The following is a 24,055-nucleotide window of genomic DNA, read 5'->3' as shown; positions in this document are numbered from 1 at the left end:
ATTAAACCACAGTTGCAGTTCAAGACTGGCAGCAGGGCAGACACAGTCTCCTTCGGTTCTCCAGTATGTCTGGTGAGGGGGTCTGAGACTACTCAAAGGGTCTGAGAACTGGGCAAAGGGTCTGAGAACTGGGCAAAGGGTCTGGGAACTGGGCAGGGAGATGGGGTAGGGAATCCTTTTCACTCTCAGCCTCCATCTTGAACCTGGAAATTTGGCCAAGGACTTCACATCACTGAAGCTGGTCCCATACTCACAAGCAACTATGGATTAGAATCAACTTAAGTGGTAAGACATTATCCACTGGTTTTATGGAACTACCTGAATTCTTTTGGAACTAACTGAGCTGTCATGTCAGCCTTTGGAGCAGCTGCTTTCTTCTTTATATTCTGCCTCATTCCAAGGAGTCAACATTTCTATCATTCATTTGTGAGAGGACAAAAACATCTCTAACCTACCCAAGCCCTCACACATCTCCACGCCAAGGTTGCAAGTGTTTCCTTCATGTCTTAAGGAAGTGTGCATTCACAAAGAGGCCACACTGTGGCACTTGAGGGCTGAAGAGTGTTGGAGATTCATTTGTTCATTCAACAAGCAGTCACCAGTCACAGTGCGCACCAGCTAAGTCTCAGGCACTGTGCTGGGCGCTGGGATACCATTTGGTCCAGCAACCTCATTTTATAGATATTGGAACCTAGGCACAGAGCCCCTTAGATGCCTAGCACATCTTTAAGGCAAAAGTATGATTCCTTAGATCTCACTGATTTATTCAATAAACACTTATGGAGGACCTACTGCGTGCCAATCACTGTGCTTGGTGTTGGAGAAAGAAAGGTGTCCAGTGAGGGAGACGGATAGGAGACTAAACTATTACTTTCCAATGTGATAAGTCCCACGAGAAGGTATATGCGGAGTTCTGAGTGAGCCCAGAGGGGGCTGGGATACCTCTGGGGGAAGGAAGTTAGACCTATCTCCCTTTGGAACTGTTTTAAGCAGACCCACAAGGTCTGAAAGGAGGGCCATGTGTTAAAGGTTGCAGATCCCTCTCAAACACAAGTTTAACAGCAAAAAGACAAAGTTGTTTCAGTTGAATTGAGGTGGACCAATCCTGGGGTCCCACCGTCTGCATGCTGGCTCCCCTCACCCTTGCCTTGTGGCCCTGAAGGGGCTGTGCAGACCACCTAGGTCCCACAGGGTCCATTTTGCAAACCACCAGCCTAGATGACGCTGGGAGGTCCCCTTCACCTCCTGCCAATCAGTTATCTCTCCACATCATGCAATGCTCAGTGAAGTCTGGGAATAAATGGTTGACAGTCTGGCCTTTTGCTTCCTCTCAAATTTGTTGTTCTCGGGTGCTGGATTCCAAAAAGCATTTCAAGACTCAGTCTTAAACAATTTTACACCAAATGGGAGAAAGTGGCGTCGACAGCCCAGGCCTGTCTTTGAAGAACAACAGGGATGCCACAAGAGGTCACTACAGGCATGCTGTTGGGGAAACAGAGTCCTCTAAGAGGACTAAACTACAGCGATGCAGTAAAACAGGGAGCCGCCAGCTTGGGAGCCTGTCTCCACCCCTTCAGGCCCCTGCAGGGGATGAGGGACTTGGTGCTCCTCCGTCTGATGTCCAGGGCCAGGCAGCTCACACCAGCCAGGGGCAAGCCAAGGGCCCCAGCAGCCAAATGGCCTGTTTGGGGGTATGTTTTTATTCAAGGACATCTTTGTTTCTGGGGTAGTGAGGCGGGTAAGAGCAAGGCAGGCGGAGGACCAGTATTCAAGAGGTAGTATTTGCAGGAGAATCTCAGATGCTGTTTGGAACCTGCCAATCTTATGTTTGTGAATATTTTCTTCTTATTTATTAATCACTATTAGTATTGCTATCTTCTATAATGGTATATGAGACATGCCTGCAAGTAGAGGAAATGGAATGTTCCAGTGAGTAATGTTTTCACTGAAGTTGGGTCAGGGGATAAATGCAGGGAAAGGTGTGCTGCTTCCCAACATGCACTGTTTGCGTTGGGCACATCTGTGAGCTTCTCAGGGGCAGTGACCCCCACCACAGAACAAAATAATGGACTGACCACTTACCCCCAAGTGGCCAGGCCAGGTCCATGTGGCACGTGATTGATCACAGATCTAGCTGGACAATGTCCACATCAGGTTTACTTAGAGTTGGCCAGGAGCACTTAAGGTCCTCCTGGGCTTAGGCTGGGAGTGTGCACACCTAACGGAAGAAGGCAGGTGCAGGTGCAAAGGGAAGGCATGGGGTGTGATGGTACAGATGATTTACTCATCGGCCCATCAGCCAATGCTGAGGAACTCGACTTAGTGCAGGGGCTTTCTATTTCCTAAAAGGCCCCTTTGACCAAGACTTCCTTGCTCAAGTATGTTCAGTGGCTCAACTGCCTGTAAGATAAAAGCTGGGATTTGAGGCTCTCAATGAGTTGGCCCAACTTGCCATTTTAGTCTTTCCCTCAACTATTTCAAATCAACTCCCCCAAGAGGGTAATTCTCCCCTACCACACACACACACACCCCATACACACCACACACATCACACATGCATACACACAACAGGTACCACATACACACCCCAACACATATCACATACACACATACACAAACACACACGACATACCCATACCATACATTCCACATGCCACATATACACACCATGCACACACATACACCACGCATACATGTATCACAGACATACACATACATATCCCAACTAACTCAAATTATTCCCCACTCCTCTCTGTGGTTCTGAATCCCGCCCACTCTTCAAGACTCAGCCCAGGCCCGTGGTCTTGGTGACAACCTTGAGGGGCCATAGGAGCCACTCCTTCTGGAAAGTTCCCAAAGCTCTGATGGCCTGTCCCTGTTGCCTGATACATTTCACATGCTGGTTGTTAATGTGATGTATCTTATAAATTTTAACCATGGGCACTTGTTAGACAGTTTTGATTGTGAACTGAATAAGATCCAGTCCTGATCCAATATTGCTCAGAAGAGATATTTGAGGGAAGAGCCACAGCCCATGTTCCCAGGGCTGGATTCTCCCAGTGTTATTCCTGCTCTGTGCAACCATCAGAAAGCAGAGTACCTGGATTCTATTATCTTGGCCGCTCACATAAACACTTTCAGTGAGTTATGCTTTAATGCCAGGCCTCTAGCTTTTATAGAGGGTCAATACGAGAATCATCTGGTTGAACCACATTTCAGTATCTTTTGTAAAAGTGCAGTTGAAGACATCATTCACGGTGTCACTCAGCGTCCTTTATACAAGGATCCACACGATAATTTCTGGCTTGTATTTAGTTCCAGGAAGAAATTCTGTTTCTACAGATAAATTAGTTAGCATGCTTCTTACGGTCAGAAAATGAAAACTATGTAACTCTGGGTGCTTCTCTTTTTGCTTAGCAGCTGGACAATAGAGAACCAAATTTATTGCTCGTGTGCTGTAATTTGCTCAGCTGTGGGGTCCAAAAGCACTTATGCCTTCCACTTCTTTTAAATGGACTTATTTTATTTTATGTTCAAACGTCTCATTGTCCTTTTGCGAGATGTGTGAGTCTGGAAGTCACGGGGGAAGCATTCATTTGGCCATTGATCTGGCCTATTTATTTCTCACGCGGCTGCTGGGATGCAAAGATGAATCCCACTGCACCAGCTTTCTAGGAGCTCACGGTTTAGCAAGGAGAATAGCTACGGAAATGATTACAAAATGAGGTTGGTGCGCTAACAGAGTGGAGGAAAAGCAGACCTGGGAGAAGGGTCAGGGAAGGCTTCATGGAGGAGGTCAAGGTTGAATTGGTTTTGTGGCTGCAGTGGGAGGAGGATAGTGAATGGATGAATATATGTATCTGAGTCTGAGATTTAAAAAAGGAGTTACCTTTTTAATGTATGTGTCCCTTCATTCTGATTAGATTGGCGGGCACTGGATCTATGCCCCTCTGTGGACTCCGTGGTGTCTGGCACGGTGCTAAGGGCAGTTGTGTGGTGGCTGGACTGCGGCTCTGGAGCCAGGCCCTCTGGCTCTGCGTCCTCAGCTGAGCAAGTCAGGCAGGCTCACTCAAGCCTTTGGGCCTCAACTGTACAGGGAGGCTAGTGGTAGTGTCCACCTCATGGGGAGGTTGTGAGCATTAAAGAAGAAAATACACGTAGAAAACTTAGAATCCTTCTTGGCACATGGTGACGTACTCAAGCAACGTCTGCCGATTAGTCTTATCTGCAGTGTTAACCACACTATACCATTTAGGGGTGATAGTACAACAGGGTGGGAAACACACACCACTGAACTCAGCAAAGCACCCGTCGACTCAGCTAGCTGAATCTGGTTACATGAGTCCCATTTCCAAATGATGCCTAATTTAAAATAGCATTGTTTTATTGTTTCCTGAAACAGTGCGTGAGAATCAGCCCTCCTCTGAAGTCCCTCAGTAACTTTTGTTTGTTTACGACGTTCTTAGAACTCGTTATTGATGTTTCTCTTAAAGGACACCCCTGCCCCGAGCTCTGACTGTCAAGTCTAGGGGCTCACGGGGCACAGTGCTTCTCCAGCCTCACCGTTGTCTTCATGAGTCTCCCTGTCCACTGATTTTCAAAAGGACCAGAGCTCAGTAGATGTTCATGTTCCTGATGGACTTGGGTGGGTGGTAAATGAAGACAGAACCCTAACCTGGATTTTCAGCCAGGAAAGGGAGTACCAGTCCTCATAAGAGTGCCCACACACACACACACACACACAACTGGCCGTGAAAGGGCCATCCATGTGCTGGCGGTGTGGTAGTAAATGTTTAACAGCTGATCTCTTAAAAAAAAAATCCCTGATTTATAACATTTGCCAAATTTCTTGTTGGCAAATACTACCACCGGGGCTGATTTTAAGCTACCAGTGTGCTGTGACTAAACGTGGACTCGGGAGTGGATGCAGAACAGCGCACCATTGCACAGTGTGTCCACTCCGGAGGCCATCAATAGCTTCGCGAGCACAAATAGTAAAATGCAGCAAGTTAATTAGAAAGTGATAATTTTTGAGTATTTGTTACCTTTTCTTTTTTAATGTAATTTAATTGTAAGCTTATATAATTTAATTTTAAGTACAGCTTTGTTTAACAATGGTTTCTAAAATTTCTGCAATGTTAATAATTGGCTCTCATGTGTGGGATGCGCAGGCTCCCGTGCCGCGGGGAATGGCTTCCCACCGTCAGCCAATGATCCCTTCCGAATGGTGCCTCTCACGTCACCACTAAACCTTTGTTCCTTCAGGATATGGGATTGCCTTTATACAAATTTCCTTGGGCACACATCTACTTATGCAGACAAAGTCTTACGCAAAATATATGAGGAAACCTCTCCTGCTCAGACTTGCTCATTATCACCCCTCTCAAATAAACCCCCAAACCAACTATATCTACATTTTCATGGAAACTTAGGAACATGTAGGCAAAAGAAAGAAACAATAGCAGAGGACATATTTAACATAGAGAGTGAGAGAAAATGGACAGAAATAAATAAAGGGAACAGAACAAAAAGCGGGGATGGGAGTATAGGACACGCAGAAAGACAAACGGCTGGAAGGGGGCACGTGGCATCGTCACTGCTTCCTTCCTTCATCTGAGGCCTAAATTACAGGACATCAGGGAGTACGAATATACTGAATGAGTTGCTCTCAGTCTTACCAGAGCCCTCTGTCCTAGCCTTCCCCCCACACGCCAGCCCGAGGGGTGAGTGTTAAGCCCCTACAATCTGTTGTGTTGAGAGTTTTCTCTCAATGAGAATAATTCCCACCTGAAATGTGGTCACCTGGTACACATGAACACTGGAAGTTCCTAATCTCCCTCAGACAACCTCCTGAAGAGTCTGGATGACAGCATGACAGTTAATCTCAGAATGGCAGCTGGGAGATGTTAACACTTCTTCTCTAATTGGGATAGTACGCTTTTAAAATAAATAGGTATTTCAAATGCTCTTAATTAGACTTCCAGCCAGAGTGCTTTCTGTTTGAAGTTTGCTGATTACTTCAGGCAAAGCTGGGCCCTGCGGAACCTGACACCTGCTGTAATTCAGAAGAATGCTCCCGGAGGGAGGAGCAGAGGAATTAAGGCGCAAACCTGTGATGGAAAACATGCTGCGGTTTTCTGAAGGCCCAGGGATGTCTGTCCCCGCTGGGTGGACCAGCCCTGGGAGGACACCTCTTGCCCTCAAAGCCATGGAAATGGCTTCCAGGGCCCAAGATGAAAATTACCCCTGGAGTTGAGTGGTATTTTTCACATCATTGTTTCTGTTGAACTACTATCATGAAGGCTAGAGAAGAGGCCAGATGTTTCAGGGCCAGGTGGCAGCCCTTGGGGTGACTCCACATCCAGAGACCTGCCAGGGTGAGCATGGAGCGTGGACACAGAGGCCCCTAAGGTCCCTTGGCACAGCTTCCCAACACAGGTATTCTGCCTGCCTGAGCCTGGCCCAAGGAGTTAGGGCCCTGGGGCAGCCCCAGCTCCTTGTTGGAGAAGGCACTTGGCAGAGTCTCAGCTCCAAGTGTGAGCCCAAGTCTCTGGCAATGGGAGGGCACGTTTACCTGACCCCTAAGTGCCAGGGCCAGCGGTGGGAGCTCACAGCTCCAGTCAGTGTGGCTTGGGTTTCCTTGTTCTATGTTTTGGATGCAATGAGAAGTTATTTTATATGAGCATTATTATTGCTGAAACTAAATAAGCAACCTTTCTGATAATCCAAGTTCCTAGGGTCAAATGGGTCATCCTCACAGCATTAGGGGCTCTTCTCTATTTCCCCACCTTGGGCCTTGGGTGCTGGATTTCTCCAATTACAGGTCATTGCAGGGCCCAGGCCATCTCAAGGGGAACCCCTTTGTACGGAACACACACATTTCTTATTTGATCAAAGCTCTCTGGATGGTTGGCCCCAGGCTAGTGAAGTGATAACAAGGGGTTCTGCCCAGGATGCCTGCTCTACCAGTCTGCCCGGGAGCTACACTCTCCTCCCAAGTGACTTCTTGGTAACATATCAGCAGATGTCCACTGCTGAAAAGGTGCCAACGGCCTCTTAGAATATGACCATATTGGTTTAGTGTTCGCATTAATTAATGTGTTGAAGTGGGCTGATCATTGACGTGGGCAGTAAACAGCATGAGAGCTAAGAGCACTGAGTTTGGACTCAGAGAGAGCTGGGTTCTAAGCCATTTCAACACTCACTAGCTCCGTGACCTTGGGCAGGCCATTGAATCTGCTTCATCTGGTAAATGACCTTACCTCTACGGACCATGGTGAGGAGGAAAGGAGACAGTGGGCACAAAGTCGTGAGCAGAGATGGGCCAGTAAATGGTCACTGTTTCATCATTAACTGTCACTGTTAGGATTAGTTAGTAGTGGCTCTCAAAGCTCAGAGGAGGACCCTGAGGAGCTGAGACACAGGGGGGAGAATTTTGGTGGGGCTGTGGGGTGGGAAATGTCAGGCGGATGAGGGAGCAGCCGAAAGGGTAGGGTGCCAGGTGCTGAAAGCTGGGCGCAAGCACACGGGCTGGGAAAACTGGTCCCACAGAGGAGGAACATCCAGAGAAAGCTACACTGACAGCAGCCTTCCTTAACCTTCCTGAGGGTGTTAGATGGACTATCTTTTAGCTGGGTTTGCGTTTCCAAGACCAAGTCAGCTTATATTACCTTCACCTTCTTCCTGCAGACTCTACTTTGCACCTACCTAGGGCTACTTGCTGTATGTGCCGCTGGGTGATTTCCTCCTTCAGGTGACCTGTCAAAGACACAAAGGAAAACCACCAGTGAGTTTCCAATGGGCTGGAGGAAGACCTCACCTCAGAAGCATGTGGCAGGCTAAAAAGTAACAAAGGCAGAGTAAGAGAGACAAAAGCAGGCATAGCTTCCAAGAAGAGCCTTCCATACCCTAGACTGTGTTGGAAGAAGAGGTTTCGAAGGCCCAGATGCTGACATATCAATGCAGACACACATTTCACCTTTGGATTCAATCATCTTACGGTTCAATGATCTTATTCTGTCATGCATAACCTTTGCTAGGGCCCTAAATAGTTCTGTCTTTTATTAATGAAAGGGAGGCAAGATTTGGTCTTTCAATAATTATTAGAATCACTTTTAAATCCACTTCTTTCTTTAAGCTTTATGAAACTGTGTCAGATAAAAAATATGGTGGTTTTAGCTGATAATAACATTAACAGTTTGCCATTTGATATGAAACTCATATAATTCTAGGTTGCATTAATATAGGTATAGTGTATAGATCAAGGGAGGTGATAATTCTAGTGTACTCTGCAGTGATGAGGCCACAGTTGGTATTCTGGGAGCTACTCTTCATAAGGAACATTAGAAAAATAGAAAATATTCAGAAGATAATGACTGGGGTAGTGAGGGATCTGAAACCATGCCATATAAGAAATATTTGAGGTGACATGAGATGTTTAGATGGAGAAGACAAGACGTAGAGGGAGAGGAGGTATGGAGATAATGGCTGTCTTTGAATATCTGAATGCTGTCATATGGATGAAAGAAAAGATTTTTTTTTGTCTTACACCCAGGGGCAGAAATCACATCAAATGAATGCAGAACTGGGGCTCAAAACGAGGGAGAAACAGCTCACAATGAGGACTGCCTCAAAATGGATTAAGTTGTCTCAAAATGGATTAAATCTCCTGGAAAAGCAGGGCGTCCCTTCCTGAAAGTGCTCAAGCAGAAGCTGGGTGACCATCTGTTGGGTCATTAGAGTGAGAGTTCCTGCCCTGGGTAGGACTTGGGAGGCAATGACTTCCAGGCTTCCCCCATCTCTAAAATTCCACGATGCGTGCTTGAGGGATGGGTGAAACGGCAGCCCCAGAGTTTGTTTATGTCCCGGGCTCAGCACACTTGTTAAAATGTCTGTGGTGTCTGCATCACATGTCCCACTGGGGGTTCTAAGAAAGCCTGGGAACTTCATTGCTCCTGTGTCTAATGGGTTTCTCTCCTCACATAAAGAACATTCTACACCTCCAAGACTATAGATGAACCGAGTATTCAAAAGATGAATAGACAACGAAGCAGTCACAGGAGATGTTGTCAGTCACAGAAAGTTCTAGAAGGGTTCTTCTAGTCACACTGTTATGATGGGGGGATGGCAGAGGTCATTCAGTTTAACTTTGCATTCGATTTAGGAATCCTTTCTACAGATTGAAGCAGGCATTTCCCCTCTGACTTGTACATACTCAGGCTGTTCCACTGATTAAGTTGCAATAAGAAGTTAATTATGTGGAGTTGACACCTGCTTCCTTATAACTTTCAGTTACTGATCTGTCATCTGGATCAGCAGAGAAAAGGACCCTCTATTCCTGGCAGTTAGAGCCCTTCACATAATCTGAGGATGCTATGATTTCTCCACGTAGACTTGTCCTCTCTGGATTAAACATCACCAGTCCTTCCGTGATCCCTCGAAGGCCACTGTCTCCAGGCACACCATCATCCTGGGTGAGGGCCTGGGCCACTGCCTGTCTGTGCTTTGCCTCCCAGGTGTCCCCACTGGAGAGGATTATGCACAGAGAGGATGACTAGAATAGGGCCTGAGCAATAACTGCACCCTAATTCCAAGTGCGAAGGGGTGAGAACTTTGGGAGTGTGTTGAGGGGGAGTTGGGGAAGTGGAAGCTTGGCCCAGTGGTGAGTGCTGGTGAACCTGGATCCAACGGGAAAACGACCTGACGCCTGGGCCAGCAACAGCCACAGGTGGGATCTCTTCCCCACTCTGTGCGACATGAGCCTTATTATCCATGTCAGCAGTGTAAAGAAGTTGGGGGCATAAAGCTGGTTGGACTGAGACTCCAGTCTGCATCAAACATTGCTGAACTGAATTTTAAGAAAGCACACCACATGCATGCTCTATGCGAAAGAAGATAAGTGCTGTGACAAATACAACACACCATTTAGAAACATCTGTGATCTGGAGTGGGTCATCAAAGGCCTTCTCATCCCGACAGTATGGAGAACCACCGATGCCTTGGCGCCCTGCCTGTTTCCTGGGTATCTGGCACAGCACCTTACACCACGAGCCTTTCCCATGTCTGGGCACTGCCTTCCTAATGAGGCCGGACGGTGGCTTGCTCCTCAAGAGCACACACTGGGCTGCATTCCTCCCCGGAGAATTACCTGCCTGCCAGCCACCCTCCCTGGTAATGGTCCTCCCTGACCATGCTTTGCCCACAGTAGGTGCTCAACCTGTAGGTCACGACTTCCCCTGGTCCTATTAGAATGACTAGGTTCCCTTGTCCCAAACTCTAGAGAAGCATTTTGTTTGGAATGACAGGGTTAAGGATTCTCCTGGCCTTGGCTTGGGAAGAGCTGTTCATGTAAACAAAGAGGGAGGTTTTGCCACCAGGACTTAGAGTTCTACTAACTCCACAAACATAAATACTTTCAGAACAATGAGGCATCCCAAGGGGACAAAAGGTGACTCTTTATAATGTTACATATCGATAAAGGTAGTTTCAAATGTGGCTAGTGATGCTCAATTTTGGTGAATTGACTAACATCTCTCACCATATGGCAATTTTTTTTTTTTTTTGAGATTTCCCCAAACAAACTTCCAAGAATAGCCTTCTGGCTGATCCCTAATTGCATTTGCTAACAGAGCCATTCTTCATGTGCAGATAACAGTCTGTGTAACCTACTGGATCTCGCAGCTCCACAGGCTTTGGCATGAGCAGGAGTTGAGGGGGATTGCGGAATTCACTCAGCATGCAGCTTGCTGTCATTACCACGGTGATAAATTTGCTGGTTTTGGCCTGGTTTCCTGGACACATCCCATCCAGAGGTATGGAAAAGAGATGAAACGGAAACAGAGGACTCCCAGCCTGAGGCAGGAGACAGTCGGAGGGAGGGAAGCAGGGAGCCCAAATTGGGTTGAATACCAAAAGAGCAGGGGAGGGAAGGAAAGCTCTGCTTGTAGGAGAGTGTTGGTAATTAGCAATTTTTCCTCCAGTAATTTACCACAGTACGTGCTAGACAAACCCTCTCTCCCTTTCTCACTCATTAATTGATGGAGTGGGGGTGGCAGAAGGGAGCGGAGCCTGCAACAACCTATGGGAAAGCTCTAGAGATGAGTGACCTCACAAACGACCATGAGCAGGGTGTGTGGAGGGGTCGCAGTGTGTCGTGTGTGGTTTCTCTGTTGCCAAGTAGTTCATAGGAAAAGTATGACCATCATACAGAAGCAAAATTGATTTTTCACATTTATATTCAGTCTTATGGATAAAATAATTTTCCTTGAGCTTTATTTTGTGTATATCCTAGTTTGAGATTGTTCCGGGCCAGCCAAGCCGTTTTCACTTACAGCTCCCCCAGCATGGCCGTGTGCAGGCTGTGCCTGCAATTTTGGTGATGCTCTGCCTCATTGGGGATGTTGATGTCATTACCAAGCAATAAATATTTATTGCTCATCTACTACGTGTGTATTGTTCTCTCTATGCCTCATACACTGTGCCCTATTCTTATTCTCCTCTTCTTCCAACAGGCAACTATTCTGATTGGTTTGATGTACATCCGTGTATTGCAGGTATTCTTACAATTTGTGTTAGTTTCTGTGTAATTTTTAAGCTATGGAAGTAGCATTGTGCTATAGACGTCATTGTGTTTCTTACTTATTTACCAGTACTGTGTTTTTGACATCTACCCATTTTGCTGTATGTGCATCTAGTTCTCAATTTCTTACTGCTGCATACATTCCCTAGCATATACCCTGACATTTTACTTCCATTTCCTGAAGGTTGAATAACTGGGTTGTCCCCCACCCCACCAACACAAGTAGTGCTGTGATGACTATCCTGGACCATGAAGTCTTTTGAGGCTGTGAGAAAAGTCCTCTGTCGGGTCTCAGCAGATCTGTATGCTTAGTCTGAGTGCTGCTCTTCATAATAATTGTGCTGGTCTATATGCCCAAGACAAAGACCTTAAAGCATATTGAGGATACTGAAAGAAGTATGAAGGCATATCTTTTCTTTAAAAAAGAATAAGAAATCAAGCAACAAATAAGTATAAATGAAATAAGAATGGTGGATAGGAAAGACATTTTGAAACAAAAAATAGTCATTGAAGCAAAAAAATACAAGAGAGGGAAGAAGCAAATAAACCCTAGTCTAGGCATATTTCAAAAGTGAATTTCCTTGGAAGATAGTGTGGAAAAAGTCATCCTAAACATAGCACAGAAAGCAAAAGAGATGACAGTGGGCAGTCTCAGAGATGAAATTGAGAGACTTCATCAAGAAGTCTGTTCAAAAAGACCTGCAGAGGAAGAGAATAGACGCAAATGGTAGAGAAGCAATATTTGAAGAGAGAGCAGCTGAGATTTTCCAGGAGTGGAAAAAAACACAAACTATTATGTTGAAAGTGCACTTTGAGTGTTGAGCAGGATAAATAAATAAATCCACCCCCAGACATATCATAGTAAAGCAATAGAACTTCAGGGAAAAAGAATCACCATTAACAGCTTCCAGGAAACCTGTGAAGGACAGACTTAGATGACAGCCTACTCCTCCAGGACAACAATAGGTACCAGGAGAAAATGGAGGGCAGTAACTGTCAACTTGAATTGTATTCCTAGCCAATTATTATTCATAGGTGAAGGCACGATAAAGACAGAGCAGAAACCACCCACAGACCCTCCCTCTCTAAAAGAACTCAACTGAGAGGCAGCCAGGTGTGGAGGGTAGGTACGGGGACTCTGGCGCCAGGCTCCCTGGTTTGCATGCCAGCCACTGCTGTGCAACCTTGAGCACGTTACTGAATGTTAGTGTGTCTCAGTTTCTGCATCTGACAAATGGGGATAATAATGGCATCTGTTGTGGGAATTGAATCGGCTCACAGGTATAAAGTGCTTGGAGGAAAGCCTGGAACGTAATGAGAACTGTGTAAGTATAAAAGCAAGAAGAAAAATAAACACACAGAAAGATGTGGGATAAAAGAAACAATGATGAGCATAAAATATGAATAAAATATTTAAATATTTTTATTACTTAACTATTGATCATAAAACGACCTCTGTGTGTGTGTGCGTGTATGTGTGTGTGTGTGTGTGTGTGTGTGTGTGTCTGAAAACTAAAATCTTAAGCAATAATAATGAGATGGAGATAAAGTGGTGGGATGTTCAATGGGGAGTTAAAATAAGTCATGACTCTGGATGTGGTTGTGAGGAAGATATATTTGGAATAACTACAGACCTCGTTATAGTTACTTTTTAATTCTAGAAGAACAAAAATATGTACCATAGCAGCCAGATCAATAGAAGATCAGAAAAAAGGTGGGAGAGGTGTGTTGTGGAGAAGGAATACCAAAATTTTAACAATTCAACAAAAGGCAGAAAAGGAGAAAAAAGGAAGCAAAGAAAAGAATGGGGCGGGAATTCTATAAATGATCCTGTGTTCGGGCCATCAAACAATGGCAAGAGCCTTACACATATGTGTGCGTGTGTAACTGTGCGTGTGTGTGTGACATGTGCATGCTCTTGTGCATATATTGCATACATGATCACATGAGCATGGCGGTTTTATGAGTAGATATCTACAAAGCTGTTATGATAGGTTACTGAGGGTGGAAGTGGGGTGGAGGATGAATTGGGCAGGAGAGGTGTGGCCAAGCAAGATAAAAAAAAGAAACTGTATTTTAATAAGGGTATATGATTTATGGTTTATATAAAAGTATATTTGTATATATTTATAAAAAGAAATAAAAACTAAAAACACACTACACTTTCTTGAGACGGAAATGTGATGTTACTATAGAATGCTGAAAATTGTGCCGGGGCACCTGTCACACGTGTGATGTCATCTCTCGTGTGTGCTGACCGAAAATATTAATAACCCAGGTCTCAGTGACAGGGAGGGGGAGATGAGGCGTATTTCAGTGTCAGATCATCTGGCGGAGCGCTGTTATCACCAGTAGCCTGATTAAGCAGGGGTGAAGGTGGAGCGTAGGGAGTCAGAGGGGGCCCAGGGAGGCAGCAGCAACCCAAGGGATTGCCACTGGCCTGGGGGTGGGGTGGGGAGGCCTCTGAGAAGCCTCTGTCCTTCTTGGGATCAGGAAGACAGGTCCTCCCCTGGGTTCCCAAAAGAGAAAGGTCCGGCGGTGGAACATGAAAGGGGAGACCAGGAATGGCTCAAAGGCTGGGCAAATAGTTTTAAGCCTTCATATTCCAAAATGACATTTCAATTCTTCAGAATTCAAGATCCTTCCCCCATTTAGTATGCTAAAAATCATATTTGATAACATAATTAAGTCACACAGAGAGAGAAAGGCAGTTCATTCTAAACAATATCAATATTTTCAAGAAAAACATCATTGGAACTTGTCTTGATTTACTCCCACGGGAATTTTCTCCAGAGCTCCCCATCACCTTGGCCTTATCTTGTAGAGCAGGATGTGACCAGTAATTTATGAGCATTTCAGCACAGGATGAAAACACCAGACAGTAGTCTGGGCTTTCAGGACAGCTCCTTTCTTATTATCAGGACAGTACATGATGATCACATTTTGGGGAATGCTCTCATTTATAAAAAATGACCAAATTATACCATGTCTGGGAGACCCAATTTCTTTTGCTAGGGGATATTCATTCAGGCTACCCAAGTAATCAAAATAGCACAAGACTAGCATATTCTGTCTGAAGCTTAGACATTTGGCTATTGTGTATGCCTAATTAAGCTGAGAAGCTTATTGATATCACTGTTTCAGTATGCGATAATGTTACATAAACATATTCAGAGAATTAAGTAAACACACACATTTGTAAAAAACTCAAACAAATGTGGAGATGCAAGTAGGTAAGCATAAGGAAAATTTTCAGCTCAGCAACCAGCATGAATTGTTAAATGCTAAACATCTCAGGGAGCTTAGGGCTCATGATTATGTTGGCATCTATTCAAAAGATGTTACTTTAGATGCTTCAAAGTTCTTATCTCAGCAAGGAAGGGATATAACCAGCTTCCAAGGCCTGCCCTGGAGGAGTAGCTGTAGTTCACAATCATTCTTTCTGTTTGAAGATGTGGCTCTGGTTGCCAGAAATGTTGTCTGGGGCGAGGGCAGGGCCCGTGTAGCCGCGACCTGTGACTTCCATCCATGGATCCCCAGAGGTAGCGCAGGGGACACTCTCAGGGTTGCCTGGGGGCATTCAAGGCTCCTCTGCTCCAGCGCGGGTGACAAAGGTATATTCTTTCTGTTCCCATGTCCACCTACTCACAATGGAGTTGTTTATGAGTTTGTCCCCTCACTAACTATGGAAACAGAGGGCAGAGTTCATTTAAGGGCTATAAAATCAATCCCCAAGCACAGTGATGTTTGGTTTTGCAACATAGATAGTTTTTAATATTTGGATTACATCATAGAAACAGTGAGTTTTACATGGCTTTTTGATATAAATAATAAACTCTTTTCAGTCCACAATAAAACATGATTCTATTCACTTAGCTTTAAATCAGCTAGTGTTTAAAAAAAAGTCAGTGGGAAGGAACATGCCCCAATTAAGGCTCGCGGCTGGTCAAACTTCCAGTTTACAAACTTCCAGTTTGTAAAATAATTGCCTAACACAGAGTTGGTAGTTTGTGATGGGGGAACTGTTCTCCATCTGAAGAGGCTGAAGATTAGGAGAAACATGTCAATGAGTTTGTGAGTAAAAACCAAACTTGAACGGAAATGGTTTCAAAAGTCATTGAAGGTTCAACAGTCGTTTTTTCTATGGTGCATATATGTACGTGTTGCTTCTTTCTGGTGCAATGGGCCAGGCCCTCTATGTAATCTTTGAGGGTTCCTGTGCTCTGTCTCTGCAGTCACTTACATGGGGGTGGGAGCACAGGGTTGGGATGTATTAGTGCAACTCAGAGGAAGCATTCCAGAAAGCCAAAGGGCCCAAGCCCAGGAAAGGAGCCAGCAGGAGCAGCGGGAAATTATGGTGGAGGTGGGGAGCGAGAGAAGGGTGGCTGGCCTTCAGAGACGACTGAACAGCAGCGAAGGCTCAGCTGCAGGAGGGGCAGTGGAAAGTGGCACAAGAAATCGCAGAGGGAATCCTGGGCCTGGAGTGATGGGAAGAGCATGGGCTTTGGGAGCAGGTGGACTGGCATTGCCACTTACTACCTGTGACCCCGGGCACCTAATCCCTTGGAGCCTCAGTTTCTTCATTAAACCAACCTCACAAGGTTGCTGCAAGAACTAGACCAAATGTACATAAAGCACCCAGCATGGTGCCTGGCAGGTTGTAGGTGCACAATAAATGGTGGTTGTAATGATGGTGGTATTAGTAAGAGCAATGACTGTGATGGGGGTGGCTGGATTACAAACATAATAATACTGCATGGAGGATTGAAGAAAGCAAACTCATTGCAATTGTTTCTAAGGCCTTGATTGCATTCAAATATGGCATGACATCTGCATTTTCCCCTATTCTCTTTTAGGAAAGCATCTTTCAGGCCTAAATTAACAAGTTATCACGGGCCTGGTAGACATCAGTGAAGTTCCTCTATGCCCTCCCTGGGGCTGGGGGTGGGGAGGAAGTCACATGTCTTTGCAACAGTCCAACTCAGGGCTTCTCAAAACACAGCTATGGCCCTTTGGCACTCACCGACTCCAACTGCAACTTTTTACAAATTTGTATTTACTAAACCTCTGCCTTCTGATCAGTTATTCACCCTCAGAGCTACCATTATTTTCATTAGTAATGGAGTCTTTCCTATTCCGTGATAGTCAAATATGATTGATTTCTGTAATTAGAAGTAAATGACTTTTTAATAAGCTTTCTTGAAATGCTGGTGGTAATGGTCTTGTTTTCAGAGCCTGGGATGATTTCTATCCTCATCCTGTTATTTATTTTTTTCTTCTGGAAAATAACACTGGAGTACTTTTTTTCCTTAGTGGCCAAGGATCTTCAAAAACAAGAGAGGAAAGAGATGGACTTGCCCACCACTTTGCAGATGATGCTTTTAAGGAATGACATATTTCAAGAAGAACAGTTTTCCCTCCCTGAACTTGAGTTCTGCCTGCGTGAAATTCCGGCACACATGGCTCTGTTTCTTACAGATTTCAATCGCAGTGTATTTAAGCTGGTCATTTTGGAGACAAGTGGAGAATAAGGGAACCCAAGGAATTAGGACTAGGGAAAAAAAAGGCAGAGCAGATAGCAGAACCAGAAAGGAGGTTTGTGCAATGAAGCTTTGGGAGAGACGAAGGAAGCTGAAGTACACACAGCCTGAGAGCTACACTTCTTCCTCCATCACAATGGGCAAGGAGGAGAGTGGGAAACAGGAACGTGTGTCAGAGGGCTGATGGTTTGGGTGCCGCATCTCTGGAGAGTCAACGATTCCAAGGGATAACATTAGGAAGGCAGTGAACACTCAGAGAGAAGAAAAACAGACACAGAGAAGGAGCTGCCACAATATGCAAAGATAGAAATAATTTACAAGTTTCATGTTGAAACTTCAGGGGAAATCCTGAAAACTTTTCTGTGTCCAAGGGATGGTAAATGGAAGCTAAACACACAGGACCCATCGTGACAAACTGAAGATGAATTAAACGTTATTATAGTTCTTTACTATATTGACCTTAGTGTTTTGTTTTGGTGAATATAAAAACATTTGTAAGGACTTTCATAAGTTTACTCGCAAACTCGATCTTGTTTTTCACATAAAGGTTTAAACTCTAATTATGGCTTTTCCTATCGCAGGGATATTCCATCCCTTCATGGCTAGGGACAGATGGATAACTGTACTCTATAAGTTAGTACATAGCCCAGGGCACGGCAATTGTTCATAATCCTCATTGCAGCAGAAGCTGGTTTCCTTTCGGCTTGCGGATGTATTGGTCATCAGCTGCTCCAGTGGTCTAACAGGTGCCAGGAGGGGACCAGGCCTTCACATTCTTTGAACTTGGGAACATAAAATTTCCAGAATGAAAAGCAGCTTCTGCCTTCTACAGGAGAGTCTTGATATCTCTGAGGCAAAAACAGCTCTATTTGAGATAATCTAATCATGTTAGTGGACCATTTGGGGTCTGTACATACATCAAAGGTAAAGATCCACCATTATTCTAAGGGAAGCTCTAAAAATGAAATGCAGGTAGGTGCTTCAAAGTAGGAGTTAGATGCTCTGTTTAGTATTCTGGATTTAGAATCACAGATTGGGTGTTTCTGTAGTGGAACTGTGTGTCTGCAGAGCTAGAGTTTTTTTTTTTAATCTGCGTATAGATTGCCCAATACCTAAAAAGTAGTGTTTGTGCTTGGATGGTTAATTTTATACGTCAACTTGTCTAGGCTATGGTGCTCAGATGTTTGGTCAAACACCAGTCTAGATGTTGCTTTTTAGATGTGATTAAGATTCAAATAAGTAGACTTTGAGAAAAGCAGATTACCCTCCAATCAGTCGAAGGCCTTGAGAGAAAAAAGACTGGAGTCCTCCAGAGCAGATGGAATTCTGCCTCCAGTCTGCCTTTGGACTTGACCTGCAACATCGATTATTCCCTGGGTATCCAGCCTGTAGGCTTGCCCTGTAGAATTTGAACTTGGCAGCCCCTACAATCTTGTGAGCCAATTCCTTAAAATAAATCTGTTTCTCTGTATCTATGCACAAGCCATTGGTTCTGTTTTCTGGAGAACTCTGACTAACACAGACAGTGTGGTGTGTGTTCTTGTCCAAGCATCTGCTCTAGTACTTTGGGAATGGAGGGCAGTCCAGGGTAGGAGGGGCATGCAGGCCCAATCTTGTTCTCACCTTGCATGTGAATGGAGGTTCTTATCTAGGCACTGAATAGTGGTCACGACCACAAGGAACACAGCTGGTATTTAGTGAGGTGGGCCTGGTTCTGTGATGATAGAGAACTACCTGTCTCAAGAGACCAATGGCATACCCATTGAGAAATACTGTTTTTGAGGAAAGATAGGACAAGTTGCTGCTCACTGGGACAGTTCCACCTGGACTAGTGATGTGCTTATGTCATTTAAGACTGAATAGCCAGGAGTTCTGGAACTGCTATAAACTACCTTGTCAGGGCCATGAGTCTGGAGAGTGTGACTATGTAAATAGGCGGCTGGGCCCTGAGTCTGAAGCAGGATGCTGCTTGGAGCGTGCCTGGTTGAGGGCATGCAGAACCTTCCAAGAATGAGGCCCTGGGCCACTGGGTCCAAGCCCTCCAAGAGCCCCACTTCCAGAGTAGCTTTTAGCTGCTCTCCAAGGAGCATTTCAGTTAGCCCCAACCCTCCATCAATGTCTTGTTAAAGTGTGCCTTGCCTATTTAGATGCAGTGGCCAGGAACAAAGGGTCCTTTAGGCCTGATAGTGGCCACTAACAATGGCATCATCAGAGGACAGCCTGCCCAACAGATGGCAGCCCCTGTGGCAGGAAGATGAGGAAGCCAGTGGGAGGTTAGGGGGAGCCCAGGCATGTTTTCCAGAGCATTTAAAGGCAGTGCTTGGAGATCCTTTCAGAAACAGTATGGGGACTTGTTTTGAGACAAATGGATTAATTTCCAGCAGTAAACCCAGTAGGGACTTTGGCCATAATAATTTGGGAATAAAAAGGATGTGCAGTCCTATTGGCTGTCATAGGCTGATGAGACCTGGGACATATGGGACTCATTGGGAGAAGTTTCCTTTCATGCTGTCATCCCTCCAGGAACAAGCACGGGTGGCTTATAAGGGCGGGTGAGAGGCTAGCAGGCCGTGCAAACTGGAAGAGGATGGCATTCTTTCAAACACAGGCTGGATGATTATATTCCTAACTGATGCCAATCCTAACTCACAAACTGCTGAAGAAATGAAATCTGGTTAAATTTGTTCTCTGTCGCCCTTCTTAAAAATATCAAAAGCTAATATTTTGCAGACAGCTCTATACTGGCCACGCAGGCCAGGCCTCATGGGGCCAAAACAAACACACCTGATCTAGATTTGGTCAGCATTAGGAGGCCAAAGAAGTGGCCAAGGAATTACTAAAGGAATCTGAGGATTGTTCTTTTATTCCAAAAGGCCTCAACTTGAAATAGCTCTTGCTTTGGAGGAGTCATGTGAGTGTGGCAAGAAGAGGGGAGGGGGTTTTGGGGGAGGAGATGATGAATCCATTCAGCTTCATAGAGGAGGATTTTGATTCCGACCTGTCACTGGAAACACATCTGAATCCTTCTTCTTAGTGATGAGTATTTGTAATCTTTTCTCTTCACTGTCAGGTGTATCGGTGAAAAGCGAGTACGTGTGACGTGCAGTTTCTGGTGAGTCCTTCGCTCTGGGCCTTAGGATCCTGTCTGCTGGAGACAATGTGCTTGATGTAGCAATGTTCTGTCCCACAGAAATCACAGGAATCTGTTTTCCACAGATTGATTACATGTCAGCCAACTAAGGTCAATGATCCTTTGTGAGTTGTTGTATAATGTGAGAGTGTTTAGTGGAATTGGTGGTTTTTACCTGGATCTTAGGAAATCCAATACAATGGGTGAACAACGGAGAGCTAAGATTTTGCATATACAGTAAGAAAAGAACTAAGAGAACTAAAAGAACTAAGTGTCTGGATGGCAAACAGGTACCCCTAATCCCTAATAATGTGACATCATCCACAAGGAGAGTGACTTCCAGGAGGTTGTCACAGGGGCCAGAGGCCTTCCTGCAGTTTCTCAACTCACTTTAGCTCCCTCAGCTCCAGCTGTTTAATCCAGCCCCCAGGATTCTTCCCTTCACTGCCTGAGTTATCTCAGAGGGTATCGTCTGGTGACCCTCCATCTTCATGCGGTTTCTCCTGGAAGCAGACCCTAGGACAGATAGTTTATTTGGGAAAAGATCCCTGGAAACACTGGTAAGAGAGGAGGGAAGCGAGATGGGGGAAGGCAGCCAATGCAGGGGGCAACAGCAAGCCAGTCACCGCTGTGGGCAACTGGAGCTCAATTCCCTGGGGACTCTGGGAGCCAGTGGATGAAACACACCTCAGAGTTGGCACTCCCGTGGGGAGAGGGCGCTGGGGTCTGTACACATCAACCTACACCATTCACTGGCTGATGCCTCTTCGTGGGGTGTTAATTGCCCTGCACTAGCCTGTTCCATGTGCATCTCTTGGATACCAGAACATATTCTCAGGGAGCACGGGAGGTGCTGGCAGAGGTAGTCATGCTAGTGTGCACACGCATGCTATGCCGAAGGGGTGTGGGCGGGGCTCTGACTGCATCTGCTCTAGCCCTTATTTCTTCTTCATCCTCCCTGTCTGAAAAATATCACTACTGCCTACGGTTAATAGTCTTACAAACAGAGCTAATTCTTTGGCAACCAAGCTAGCAAAGAGAGAGGCAGAGAAAATTAAACATTCTAGCTGATCCATTGCCTGATTTCGTATAGGCCTGGCTGGTATTTTGGGGGTCAAGTTTGTTTTTTGGCCTGGCAAATGGGAGTGACTGTAGCAGCCCATGGTTTTCTACTGACCATATTTTAATCGAAACCAGACTGCCTAGACCTTGGCTCACACCCTGCATGCTTGGGAGAGCTACTCTCTCTCGCTGCCTCAGTTTTTCTTTTTGGAGTGACACCTTGGAAAGGAAGCTCTGACATCAGAAGCTCTTTAACTCTTTTTCATTGAGATTAGCTTTTACTTGGTGCTGTGGAAAGGTGACTATGTGTTGCTATGACCGTAAGCACTACTTTAACCAACGCTGGCAGGGGTGGAGATTATCTTCAGGGCATGAGGGGCTCAGGCATTTCAAGGACTCCTCTTGGAACAACGCAAACAATGCATCTTTCTCAAGCCTGGGTCCCCAGTCTGTTTCACTCACTTCATTCTGCACTCGGCAGAACCTTGCAACGATTTAGAAAGTCAGGGAAAGGCATCTCCGGCTGCAGGTAGCCTGATGAAATATTGTTATGTGGAGAGAGACTAAAAAATAATCCAACTGTCTTTAAATGGGACAGGGATCAGAAAATCTCTTGAGGTACATTTAAGAAACCCATAGATTTTGCTGGGTTGATCACAGAAGGGAAAATTGTACCATAGATGATTATCTCAGGTAATATGTTCCCAAATCTTTTATAGCACATTTATTTGCGGTGACCTATTACTCCACCAACAAGGCCTGGCTGACAAGCCCCACCGTCTGGTTCACTACGGGGCTCTGCAAAGTAATTGCAGGCTCAGTCCCAGGAGTCTTCATTGTCCTGTCTTCTTGAAAGCACAGCTTATACGTATCCTGAGGTGGAGACTCTCCTGTGGGTTTGTGCATTCCCCATCAGGCCTCAAACTTAACAGGTGCGCAAAAATGGCTGAATAAATAAACCTAAGACCTAGAGCAGGAGCAGGGAACCTGCAACCTTAAGGCCACATGTGGCCTTTTAGGTCCTTAAGGCCTTTTGACTGAATCCAAATTTTACAGAACACATCCTTTTATTTTTATTAATACGTTTTTGCTTGTCTTTTATATTTTCATTTTATTTTTAAAATGAATGTATTTAAATTACCAAAGAATAAAATAAGATTCAATGAAATAATCCTCCCAGATTGACTGGCCAATTAGAACATCAGTAACCATAAGGGCTAAATCGATGGCTGCTATGCTCATCATTTAGTTCTAATTTCCCCCACCTGACTGGTACCACTATTGCTTGAGGGTGGTTGGCAAGAGTTTATGGGGGTCGAGTATGCCAGTCTGTTATCAGCTTTTGACTATGGTGCACTGTGTTTCTGTTTGAAGTGGAATTGGTGAATAGTTGCACAGCTCAACAGTATTTTTTAATTCTGTCTGCTTAACAGCTTAACACTGAAGGAAAAAAACAGATTTTTTAATAAGGATTGGGAATTGCAATATTATCTTGTTTCTGCTAAAGATAAGATGATTTGCTTTCTTTGTGATACTGCAATATCAACCTTACAGAAATTCAGTGCTCATCAGCAGTATAACACTCATAAGGACCACAGATATTTTAAATTAGAGGGAGAGGCACAAAAGGTTGTACTGCAGAAACTAAAAGATGAAAAGCAAAAGCAAAGACAATTCTTTCAAGCAGCAATAAGACCTGGAAATAATGCCATTAAAGCAACTTATAAAGTAGCTTATATACTCGGGGGGAAAAAAGGGAAGCCATTCAGTGACGTGGAAATTGTGAAAGAAAGCATTGTTGAAGTTGTAGGATGCTTAGACCCTGATAACGTTTCAAAGTACAAACAACTGCCTCTTTCAAGGAGAACCATAACTGATCAGCGGCGTGAATTAGACTTCGACTTAAGAGAACAACTCCATGCAATACTTCAAAAAGAAAATATATATTATCCAGTTGCTTTGGATGAATCGACTGATGCTACTGACTTGGAGCAGGTTTTACACTTCATTTGGGTTAGAACAGAAGATTTTCTTTGCTACGAAGCGTTACTTGCTTTGGGCACTCTTGTGAACAGAACGCAGGAAATAAGTTGGACTGAATTTGGTAAAGTGAGTATATGGTGAGTGGTATAGTGAGTGCATATATGTAAATTTAGATGGTGCGCCTTCCATGACAGGAAAACATGAAGGGTTTATTGCACAGATAATAAAAAGTATTAACAGATCCAGATGCTCTCATTTTATTGTATCTTACATCAGCAAACTCGATGTGATGAAGCTACTATTTTAAGTGACACTCTGCAACAAAAAGTTATAAGTATTGTTAACTATATTCCTGAAAATGCAACATGGTATCATCAGTTTGGTAACATGCTAAAGTTGAATGATGAGGTGTTCAGTGTGGATTTACCGTATTATTCTAAAGTGCATATGGCTATGGCTAAGGAGTGGGTGTTAGCCAAAATTTTATCTCTGAGACGACAGATAGTTAAATTTTATGAAGAACGGAATCAACAATGTGAATTACCGAGAGAAGATTTCTATAGGAATGCAGCATTTCTGTGTGATATCATGTCAAATCAAAACAAATTGAATATTTCTTTGCAAGGTAAAACTAAGTTTATATATATGGCAAAAAATCCAAGCATTAAAAAAAGCTATCTTTTTTCAAAACACTTCTTCAAAGATGGGCTCCACTTGTACTCGCCATCAAATTGGCACTAACTGACTAACACTATGGTGCTC

The 24,055-nt window shown here is 44.6% G+C and overlaps 1 protein-coding gene across 1 annotated transcript in view; it reads right to left on the bottom strand.

Annotated features, from left to right (window-relative positions):
- Positions 1 to 24,055, bottom strand: part of KIF6 (kinesin family member 6) — a 480,713-nt gene that overhangs the window by 42,143 nt on the left and 414,515 nt on the right. The window contains exon 14 of the mRNA XM_012640809.1: positions 7,708 to 7,758. Coding sequence (XP_012496263.1) covers positions 7,708 to 7,758 — 51 coding nt within the window. The remainder of the gene's footprint in view (positions 1 to 7,707; positions 7,759 to 24,055) is intronic.

This window comes from Propithecus coquereli, unplaced genomic scaffold (genome assembly GCF_000956105.1).
Source record: "Propithecus coquereli isolate 6110/MARCELLA unplaced genomic scaffold, Pcoq_1.0 Scaffold158, whole genome shotgun sequence".
NCBI classification, from domain to species: Eukaryota; Metazoa; Chordata; class Mammalia; order Primates; family Indriidae; genus Propithecus; species Propithecus coquereli.
The sequence above is the reverse complement of the archived record's forward strand: the minus strand, read 5'-3'. Positions and strand labels throughout refer to the sequence as shown.